This window comes from Atta cephalotes (assembly GCF_000143395.1).
Source record: "Atta cephalotes unplaced genomic scaffold scaffold00001, whole genome shotgun sequence".
Classification (NCBI taxonomy): Eukaryota; Metazoa; Arthropoda; class Insecta; order Hymenoptera; family Formicidae; genus Atta; species Atta cephalotes.
Genome location: NW_012130065.1, coordinates 14,369,363 through 14,381,044, shown reverse-complemented (window position 1 = coordinate 14,381,044; position 11,682 = coordinate 14,369,363). Strand labels below are relative to the sequence as shown.

Sequence of the window (11,682 nt, the reverse complement as noted above, 5' to 3'; positions counted from 1 at the left end):
CCTACTACCCTCCGTGTGCCGTTACGGTCGAGTCTCAGTATATATATATATATATAATGTGTGTGTGTGTGTAATTTGCATGGAAGCGCATGTCAGAATAAGTAAAAAGAATATTAAAAATTAGAAATAAAAAATTTTATTTCCATAATATAATATGTCCTTTAATTATTTTATTCTTTAAAATGTATTCATGTTTATTTTATTTAATTTCTTCGAATATGTATATACATATATTCTGACGTGCATTTTGCATGTTAATTGATATGCACACGCGCGTATGTACGTTTGTGTGTGTGTGTGTATACATGCATCTAGCTACAAAAGATATTGCTTATCTAATCGTAATCACATATTTCATATATTGATTGCGCAAATTGTTTATATGTGGCCTTTTCACTATATTACATTTATATAGCATTATATAATACATTATTAAAATATCAAAAGTGGTTTATGCAAAAAATTTCAGACTGAACTGGATACTTAATTTCACAGCCTAATTAATATCATTAGTCGAGCAGTTAATTAAGGAGCATAATACAGCAATTATATATAAAGATCGCTCTAGTGGGCGATCAGTCTATGGAACAGTGATTCTCTGTAATGCACATTGGTTTGTAAAGTATTCTTAAAGTAATAAAGCTTGTTATCTAGAAGTGATGTGAATGAGAATAATAGCAGTCAAATTTGTGTTATATGTGAATATAAAAACTGATATATATGTATATCCAATGTTATAAATTGATAGTATAAATTGATTGATTGAATAATTCTAGCATAGTAAAAATTGATAACAAAACTATTGAAGGGCCAATATATTAAATTACATCATATTCTTCTAAAAATATGTAACATTATTTCTTAAATGTATTTCATGAAACCGCGAGCACTTCGACTATCTATTTTTAAAAAGTGCACACATTTATGGGAGACAATTTAGAACAATTAAGACTTTTTAGTCCGTTAATTTTATGAGCTTCCCTTACTTCCTTCATTTCTTGTTTAATTTTGTCAATCTATGACATATATGGAGAGAACTTATTGAACGAATAATAGTTATGTTCTATGATTGAATTATAGAATCTTGTTAGCTCGATTCATTTTACTTGCCATTTAGAATCCATTTAGAATCCATCTTTAAATAGATTTTAATGATAGAAAGTATTTTATTTTTTAATAAAATTTGTTCGCTTGGAAAATTTTTGCAAATGAAATTCATTACATTCCTTACGTGTTATGTCTAAAAAGATTGCAGTTTAGTGTAGATTTGCAGAGAGATCAATGCAGGAACGCAGAAAAATATATGCTCTAATTATCGCGAGAACTTCACGCATTTATTGAGGATAAACTACACTACAAACAGTAGTTGCCAGTTATAATTGGCATATATTAAAGAGCAATTAAATCTTTTATTTAAAATATATACATATATTTCTTTGAAATATACGTATATTTCTAAAAAGTAAAAAATGAACGAAAGGAATGTTGAGTTTTATTTTACATAATATGTAGTGATGGCAAGTCACAATTGTAATCTTCATATGTATTCTATTATCCGATACTTCTAAGTAAAATATATCGTTAAACTTATAAATATTTTTATTCGTATCATTTATATGCACGTTATTTTAAATGTTAAAAGCTACGTTATATAATCATGTTAAAAACTATATATTATATTTACAAATTATATTTTCGTTATTAATACATTCACTATGTAATTTAGGAATTTATAAACAAATTTTATTAAAATCAATTTTATTACTACTTATTACTACTACTTGTAAATCTTTTTTTTTAACAATAAGCGAAAATGTTCTTTCTATATCTATTAATTATATCTATTAAAGGAAATATGGTAGTGTTGAGCCTATTTAAAATGTTATTCGTTTCTGATCGTCACATAAAAAAAGACAGATGTGTGCGTGGATTTGTGGGCGGAAGAGGGGGAGCTCATATAAAGCAACTCTTCTAGGAAGAAACGCAATGCTTCAGAAGCTAATGTTACGCGAGAACATTGTACCCTCTAGTCTCTCAGTTGTCCTATTTATTTATTTGCTATAAAAATAATCCTGTTTTGATACATTGTTGTAAAGTCACTTGCTTAATATTATTCTAAAATGTGTGACGACGACGTAGCTGCGTTAGTAATTGACAATGGATCTGGAATGTGTAAAGCCGGATTTGCCGGAGATGATGCTCCTCGAGCTGTGTTTCCCTCTATTGTTGGAAGACCCCGATATCAGGTAATATAAATATCTGATAGATGTATTATATAAATCTGTATAAATCTGTATAAATCTGTTAAATATATTCTAATCATGAGTATTTTTAGGGAATTATGGTCGGCATGGGACAAAAAGACAGTTATGTAGGTGACGAGGCGCAGAGTAAACGGGGAGTTCTCACTGTTAAATATCCTATAGAGCACGGTGTTGTCACTAATTGGGACGATATGGAGAAGATCTGGCATCATACATTCTACAATGAATTAAGAGTCGCGCCAGAGGAGCATCCCGTTTTGTTGACGGAGGCTCCTCTAAACCCCAAGGCCAACCGCGAGAAAATGACACAGATCATGTTTGAGACCTTCAACACTCCAGCTATGTATGTTGCCATTCAAGCTGTCCTGTCTTTATATGCATCAGGACGTACGACTGGCATAGTGCTGGACAGCGGTGATGGAGTGTCTCATACAGTACCGATTTACGAAGGTATATTCCTCTTTATTCGCTTGATTTCTCATGATATATCGTTAATGTCATGCGATTTAAAGAGAATCAATGTTAATTGTTGTGTGATCTTTAATGTTGCAATAATTTTTTTTTCTTTTTTTTCAGGATATGCTTTACCTCATGCGATTTTACGCTTAGATCTAGCCGGCCGCGACTTAACAGATTATCTGATGAAAATTCTGACTGAAAGAGGCTACACCTTTACAACTACCGCTGAGCGTGAAATCGTGCGTGACATCAAGGAAAAGCTGTGTTACGTTGCTTTAGACTTTCATTGTGATATAGAGACTGCAAACGACCTAGAAAAGAGCTACGAATTACCGGATGGCCAGGTAATGCGTTATTTGATTTGTTTATGAATGCAACGTTTTTCATGTAATCAACACAAACGAAAATTTTTCAATAATAACTAGATTTTTTATTAAGAAAGATTTACGATTTAAAAAATCTAACATCTTTTGAGAAAGAAAAAACCAGAAATTTTTAAATTAGGCTATTAACTTTTATTATAAAGCTAATTTTAATTAAATTTTAATTAAATTTTAATTTATGATGACTTAAAAGTGACGTCTGAATTATAGATACAAAGAAATACAGATAGATTGATATGAATGTAATGAATACTACAATAATGAGAGTGTAGCTCATTAGCATTAATCGCGTGTATTTGCGTCGAGTGAGTGTTAACTCGTCATGGGTTGGCTAGCCGCGCGGTCAGTGAACGAAGATGTAACGGATAACGGTTTGATTCCAGGTCATAACAATCGGCAGTGAGCGCTTCCGTTGCCCGGAAGCAATGTTTCGGCCAAGTATCCTGGGCATGGAATCTTGTGGCATACACGAGACGACATATAATTCGATCATGAAGTGTGATGTCGACATCCGTAAAGATTTGTACGCCAATTTAGTGCTTTCGGGTGGCACTACCATGTATCCTGGCATCGCCGATCGGATGCAGATAGAGATAGCGAAGCTTGCGCCACCAACCATGAAGATCAAAGTAATTGCGCCGCCTGAAAGGAAATACTCGGTGTGGATCGGCGGCTCGATCCTCGCTAGTCTCAGTACGTTTCAACAGATGTGGATTTCTAGACAGGAATATGACGAGCTAGGACCGTTTATCGTGCACAGAAAGTGCTTTTGAGATGCCATCATCCAGAACGCTTTTCAACCGATCCTTAGTGGACTTTAATATGCAGGATAACAGAGATATTTATTTTTTTTCCTCTGAATAATTTATTTCCTAAATAATTTTCTTTTACATATTATCTCACTCTTCACTCTTCTTAAAAAATAATTTTTATTTATCGATAATTTTCTTACCTCTTGATAAAGATATTTAGAGCATAAACTCACAATAAATGAAGTCTACATCTCATCGTCGATTCTCGTTTTTGCATTCGCAAGCTTTAAAGATGAATTAAAATCTAAACTAGGGAATTTGTATACATCGAACAGAGTCATTAATTCAATGTCCTTTTTTATTTCTAAAATGTACTCGATGTTATATTACATAAGGACGTTTAAGGCGAATGTGACATTGGAGAACCTAGTTCTCCCTACGTCCTTCTTAAAAACTTTCATACAACTTTTGACACACAGTACATCTGCCGACGTAACAAAATTCTCTCTGTTGACGCATATACATTAAAAAATAATAATTTATATATTCTTTTTCTCATAAAGCGTATATATTTATGTGTCGTATATATTTATAAATGTATGTACTAAGAACTCAATTAATAATTCCACAACTAAAAAAAGTTGTCATTTACAAGATATTGATAATTACATTCGTAGTATCGTAGCATCAAATGCTGTTTTGTTCATGAAATTCTATTAGTTTTCATGGACGGTTAATATATTATTTTACAGAATAGAGTTCCATTTGAAAGAATCCACTCAAATATCTCACTGCGTTTTTTACTTCAAAAGAGACATAAGACGGATCTTGCTCTGACCTCGCCATCCAAATTAATTATTATGTTTCTCTCAAAGTAAAAAAACTTTTGTCTAAAACTTTTTCGATTTCTGGGATATTTGAGTGGATTCTTTCAAATGGGACACCCTACATATATATCTTAAAAATAGAACGTAAAAAAACCTATCTCTAAGGAAAAATATACAATTTTCATTTTTATTCATCCAAGACAAATTATTATGGATCAGACATCATATATAAAAATTATCTGATATTCGGTAGATTGAATATGCAAAAATAATGTTGACATCTGTTCAAATTATTATTTGCATCGATTACATTCGCAAGACTACAGTTTTTTCACAAATAAAATCGAAATTATCAGAAATCATCTCTGATCGAATGTGATATACATATATGTACATATATAGGATGTTCTGTAAAGACCGGAACCAAAATGTTGAGACTATAATAGACTATAATATAAAAATTTTTTGAACTAAAAATATTTAAAGTTAGCGAGTTATACCGCCTAAAATTTGTGTGCTTGAATAACAACTCAAAATGCTAAAAATGAAAGCTAATTATTGCCTCTTATAAATATTTCAAATTATTGATATTTATTATATTAAAAATATTTTCCCCTCGGCATTTGATATTAGAATTTTCGTCTTAAAATGACCTTAGAAATCTCCCTTTAAGCATTGTTTCGATCTTTACAGAATACTCTATATATATATATATATATATATATATATATATATATGCATTACGACAGAACTGTAAAATAATTATGTCAACAAATATATCAGTATTTGAAGATACCACGAATGAAAAATTTACATACAATTTTATTTATTAAATATATAATACGCATCATGTCAGTATAGTTAAATTTAATCAAACTAATTGTACTAAAATCGTGTTACTCGAAGAACCTTGTATCTCAGATCAGTAAAATTGGACTATTACTCGCGATATCAACGATTTTACAATCGTTTACGATGTCTAAGTTTCTTCTCCGCCTATATTTCTCGGATTTTAACGTTCAGCGTTCAACATGCTTGGGAACAAAAAATAGCAGATGATATAACAATATCAATGTCACTTATGTTGTTTTATATTAATCTTATTAGTAATCCAATCCAGGTGTACAGCATACAGATTGTATCAAAAGACGATCCAGTTTCTTTTAATTACAAATTTTCTTGATGTTTCCTTCATGAGAAATCCATGAAAATTATTTCATTAGGCCATCAAATTTTCATGAAGAAAATGTTAATTTTGTCAAAAAATTTGTCTGAGGAAGCGCATATTTTCTGAAACATTCTATACATTTGTACTGTCAATTTTGGAAGTTAATCAAACGCAATTCGGCGGCAATGCTTAATTTTTCAAGAATATGTATCATTATGATGTTAAGTTAAATTATTAAGAAATGCAGAATTTATAAAAATCAAAAGGAGCTACACAAAATTTAAAAATTCATTGTATTTTCTTCCGCTTTGCGTAACATTGTCTTACAATGTATTTTTATCAGATGTATAGTATTAACGTACATGGTAGTTAATGATTTTTTTAATAATTAATAACAAAGAATGTGTTTAATTACAAAAGTAATATAAAGTACTCCATATAATTGAAGCAGTAAAAAAGTTTTGCAAATATCAATATTGTCAACTCACTGAAAATGAAACAGAAATCTAGTCTGGAGTTGAAAAATGTTCAATATGATGGATACTTCGTTATGGTATGTGATATCTATTCATAGTTATATAAATAAAATGACCAACACCGAGTACAAAATATAGAATAGATGTATCAAACAAATATTGACGACGAATTTACTTAAATAAAAAAATGTAGAAAAAATAGATAAACTATATTATATCGCATGTGTTTAAAAAGTCAATAAAAATATCTTTGGTGCCCCTGCAACGAAAAACGCTGTTTCAATTATGGCGTGAGAGGGAGCAGTAGTATTTTCAAGAGTTTAAAACTGACGGTACCGATAAAATCAGTTCTGTCTAATTTTATAAAAATTTATATCTCTTAAACTTTTCTTCTACTTGTAGATTTTCTTCTACTTGTTGAACGTTTAGGACGTCGACATTTTATTCGCGTTATATTCGACCAGGGTAAAGAGAATTCGCTGAAAGATAAAAATTATGCTAATAAGTACTCAATATAATACTATCTAAAATCTGTATATATTTAAAAAGTAAATTTTTTTTACCATGAAGTAAAACTAGGAATAGGTGCGCCAAATGCAGTTACTGGTAAATGAAGATCTACTTGGATACTTTGAATTTGTTCTATATCAGGCCACAAGGAAGTTATGGTTTCCTCTTCCATGGATGATGGACAAGGACCAGTATGATTTGTATTATAACACGTAGCTTGATGATTTTGACGTTCTTGTCGTTGTTTCAACTTTTCTATATGCCTTTGTTCCCTAATAATAGATAGAATATGTAAATCATATTATATTTTAAGTTTTTAAAGAGATTGTGAGCAAATTTTACAAACCTTATCCTTTGTACATCCCATCGCTTTCGCCTCCTTTCATCGTTCTCCAATTTCAAATGTCTCTTATTAAAAATTTCATCATCCAAATTCTCGGTTCCTTCCATTGTATAACAACTCGTATATACTTTTACTCTCCAATTTGGAACTTCTAATGAATTACTTGTATCTACTGGGCTAAATTGTTTCATATTTAATGTGTAAGTTGGATCTCCTACAGCTGTATAATAATGTTCTTCTGTCGTGAGAAAGGATTCTTTTTTTACAAGAGATTTTGACTTTCTGTCGCTCTTTCTACTGGTTTCGTGCAATGTCTGACCCAATATCTTTTCTTGCACTCCGTCATTACTAACAGTAGACGAACAAGAGAGACCCCTTTTCTTTTTACTACCTGTAGACAAGGGCGTTGGATCAGATCGTCTCTTCTTTTTCTCTTCCCATTCAAACCTCGCCTCGTTATTAGGCTCTTGTTTGACTTCCAATTTAATTTGATTATCGTGTGGTTCTTGTTTAACAGTGGTGATACCGCCACTAGTATTTAAACGTATCTTAAAACTCTCGTGCAAGATGTTGCTACTGTTGGTGCTCTCACATTGAACATTTCTATGCAGTTCGCTGGTCGAAGGTACATTCACTGAATTGACACTGGTGGGCGAACAGGCACCTAAATGCTCAGAACCGGTAGAATTCTCGCTACATTCAGATCTAAGTTTCTGAAGATTTACACGCCTTTCCATCCGTTCCAAACGTAGCTTCAGCTGCAACAGACAAGTCAAAACATCATTTCATCATCGGCACAATATCTGACGCGTCAATCATTTTCGTATACAAATATTTATTTACACTTCTCGTATGCACTCGTCTGTACATTATCTTTCTCTCCTCGCAAATCATCTTAATTCACTTTGGAAATCGATCTGTCGTTACTCTCGCGACTTTGCGGCAAGGGAGGTTAATTTGATAGACTGGCGCCCTGTCATTCGCGCCGTTAACGAAACGACGAAACACGTATCGCCTACTGAACACAGCTCGAGAAATGGGATCGTTCCACACCGATCTCACGACAAAAATTTTACTTGCTTTGTGGCATCACGCGATCACGGTTACCTCTTCGATTCAACTGTCATTTTCAAATCGCGAAAAACACTGAGAACATCGTTCACTCCCACGGAGGAAATCTTGCTCGTCTCTCACACTCGTCCTGTACTCACATTCTCACATGCATTCTCTCTCTTTCTCCCTCTACCGTTCTCGCGCGCGGTCTCAATACGGAAGTAGCGCCACCACGTGTTGACACCGCGCAAGTTGACCTTCACGGTCAACCTGTTCCCCGCGTGGTACATTTAGGTTAGGCAAGCTGTGCGAAACAGCGAGAGGGGAAAGGCGGGAATTGACACTCGCGGCCTGGATCGCATGTGCGCCGTGCAATTGTGCGCGCACAGCGCGTTTTTACAAAATGTGCAAAACTCGTTGCCCTTCCGTAAAGCGTTCTGTAACCAAAAAAAGAACAGGACTGGCGAACAACAGCAAAGCGCGAACGGGAAGACGCACTCAGGTTAGGGTGGCGCTCGGACCTTTTTCTTATTTCTCGATAATGACCGCGAGGAGAGTCGAGAGAGAGAGAGAGAGAGAGAGAGAGAGAGACACACAGAGAGAGCGAGCGAAAGAGGACGAACGCTGCATCTACTCGAGATTTTCTCTATCTCTGGCGTAAGATTGTGAATTGTAACAAATATTAATTTTAATGCATATCTCTATTTCGGAAGCAGCTGCGAAACCTATGTGTCGTAATACTTTAAGAAAGGAACTATAATATTTCGCGAATCGGAATTTCACTTTGCTCCAAATTTCACGCGATTCTCGCGAACGCGTTTTTCGTCGGAAATCCTTTGGTTTCACCTTGGAATCGTTGTCTCGGTGTTTTAAGGCATTTTTCGAGTACACATGACGCAATTGTCGCGAACGCTTACGCAAAAATCAGACGGTCGATGAACGGGATTGGAGGACGAATTGGGATTTGAATTGAAAACTCGATCGATGACTCATCGACACTCACTTCACCTCATTCCGCATCTTTCGACTTAAGATTAAAGCAATCACATTTGCGGAGATTGAAAGATTCCTCGCGATTTACGATATTTACGATAATATAAACATCGAGCGATATTATATGAGGTAGGTGCATTCAAAAAAGCATTCATTATCAATCGGTTATTACGATCGTAAAAAGATTTGGGAGAATCAGAGGTAGATCTAAATATTTTTCTGTTTATCTAATGTCAACGTCGTCACACAATTAAATTAAATTACCGAAAAGGCACAAGTTTACGTAAAAAAATCGCATACAGTAGAGCTCCATTTGAAACGTCAAATCGAGAAAATCCCTTTCTATACATACATACAGACTGAAGAATTTCCACTATCTCTATCAACAACTTAAGAGAGAATTCTTATTTTCTCTGACAGCTTGCGAAAGGAGAGACTTTTCGCGTACCGTCTCATTTTCCTGACGTAGCGCGGCGAGGAGTTTGTCCTTGGTGACGATCTGCTCGGACTGCTGCTGGATGAGGTCGAGGTGGAGCAACAGCAGCTCCTTGAGGTGTTTGACCTCGGTGAGATCATTGTGACGAGGCTCATTGCCGCGCAATGGACTGACGCCGAGAGCGGTGGCCGCGGTGGCCGCGGCGGCAGCCGGCGCAGCACCGTCGGTCATGCTGGCATACATATGATCGAAGTCACATGGAAAACTATGGATACCGGCGGCAGCGGTATTGCCGCTGGTACTCTTGCCGTCGCCGTCCATCTCCTGGAACTCCTGATTGCGTGCGCTGGTGCAACCACCGCCGCCGGCATTATTATTGTTACCATTGGCACCGCTCCCGACGCTGCTCATCGTCATCATCGTGGCGGAAGGATTGCCACCGGCGTTTGTGGTAGTCGCTGTCATCATAGCCGACGATACTGAAGACGACGACGACGACGACAATGATGATGACGATGATGAGGACGACGATGATGACATCGCGATGGTGTTGCGGATGGCGTTTGCCACCGCCGGTGGTGACGATGTTGTCGTCGTCGTAGCGTTCGACAGGTGCTCGTTCATCGCCGCGACCATCTTGCCGCGATCGTGATAGCGACGACGATCCTCGTCTTCTTCTTCGTCGTCGTCGTCCTCGTCTTCTTCTTCGTCTTCGTCGTCGTCGTCGTCTTCGTCGACGTCGTGGAACGACGGCGCGACGTCAACAATGACGACGGCAGCGGCGTTTATAGAGTTGTTGCTGTTTCCACTCCTACTTCTGTCGACCGTTCTCGCGTCGACGCTACCGGCGTCCAACAGCGGCGTCGTCGTCGTCGTTGTTCTGATTCCAGCGCTGCTCAATGTAATCTCACGATAGTTGATCGACGTTGCGACGTCGTCGTCGTCGTCGTCGTCGACGTCGTTGTCGTCGTCGACGTCGTCGTCATTGGCGGCGACGTCGTCCCCGCCACCGTTGGCCAAGCACGTCGTCCCTCCTGTCACCGAGGATAATAACGCGTCGACAGCGTAGGTGCAGCAACGACAGTCGCCGCTGCAGGTACGCGGTACTGTCGTCTCGCGGCAGAAATTCACTGGCGTCGTGTCGCGGAAGGCGTCGGACAACGTCACGTCGCGGAGACCGTCCGCGGCGCCACCGATGACGCCGCCGGTAACAACGAGTACACCGCCGTTTCCAATGATATCAGTAGTATTATTGTTATTATTCTTGTTACTACCGGCACTAATGTGACTGACACAAGAATCGGGACCACTGTAAGAATCAAAGACACTTCCACCACCCACGCAACTGCCCTTTCCTATTCCTCTCACCCCGCGGCAACCGCCGTTGCCACTGACAGCGCCGGTGGCGGCACCAGCAGCGTTGACGCTGTTCCTGCTCCTCTCACCGTTCACGATGAGTCGCTCGGACAGCGAGCTGATGTTTGACTGGTTTGACATTTTGTTGACGCGAGCGCAGTTGCCGCAGTTTTGCCGCCGACGCCGCGGCGACTACCGCGACCATCTGCACCCGCTAAGAGCATGCCCCGCACCCGCACTCGCCCCATGCACATTAAAGCGTCTCTGACGTCTGAGCGTCCTGCGGCGACAACAAACACGAATACCGCCGCCGTTCGGCGGTTCGGCCACCTCTCGAGATTCGAGCGGACGCGACGCGACGCGACGCCAACAGACACGGAGTCTTGGCTCTCTCCACCTCTCGCTTTGTCGCTCGAGGAGGAATTCTTATGACGTTAGACGGACGACTCGCGAGTGCCAGCAACCAGCAAGCACACGCATGAGGTTGTGCGAGCACGGCGCCTCCGTTTCGTGTTTACTCCGAGTACTTGAACGGAACGAAACGGAACGATACGCGCGCCTCGTTGCGTTTTCGTCCTCATTACAATCAATATTACCCGGTTGGTATTGGAGATCGTTATTTACTTTTTACGATAGACTAACATAACAATTTTATATATATA

General features: G+C 37.7%; 2 protein-coding genes across 2 annotated transcripts; one reads left to right on the top strand and one right to left on the bottom strand.

Moving 5' to 3' along the window:
• The first annotated feature begins 2,120 nt into the window (after positions 1-2,120).
• Positions 2,121-3,879, top strand: LOC105627867 (actin, clone 403-like). Its single transcript, XM_012209146.1, has 4 exons — positions 2,121-2,246; positions 2,336-2,714; positions 2,841-3,067; positions 3,490-3,879. The coding sequence occupies exons 1-4, from the start codon at positions 2,121-2,123 to the stop codon at positions 3,877-3,879; spliced, it is 1,122 nt and encodes a 373-aa protein (XP_012064536.1).
• A 2,829-nt stretch (positions 3,880-6,708) lies between these two features.
• LOC105627837 (ankyrin repeat and KH domain-containing protein mask-like) lies at positions 6,709-11,161 on the bottom strand. Its single transcript, XM_012209118.1, has 4 exons — positions 9,677-11,161; positions 7,186-7,940; positions 6,893-7,111; positions 6,709-6,808 (listed from the first exon to the last, which is right to left on the bottom strand). Exons 1-4 carry the CDS (start codon positions 11,159-11,161, stop codon positions 6,709-6,711), a joined length of 2,559 nt encoding a protein of 852 aa, XP_012064508.1.
• Positions 11,162-11,682: the final 521 nt, after the last annotated feature.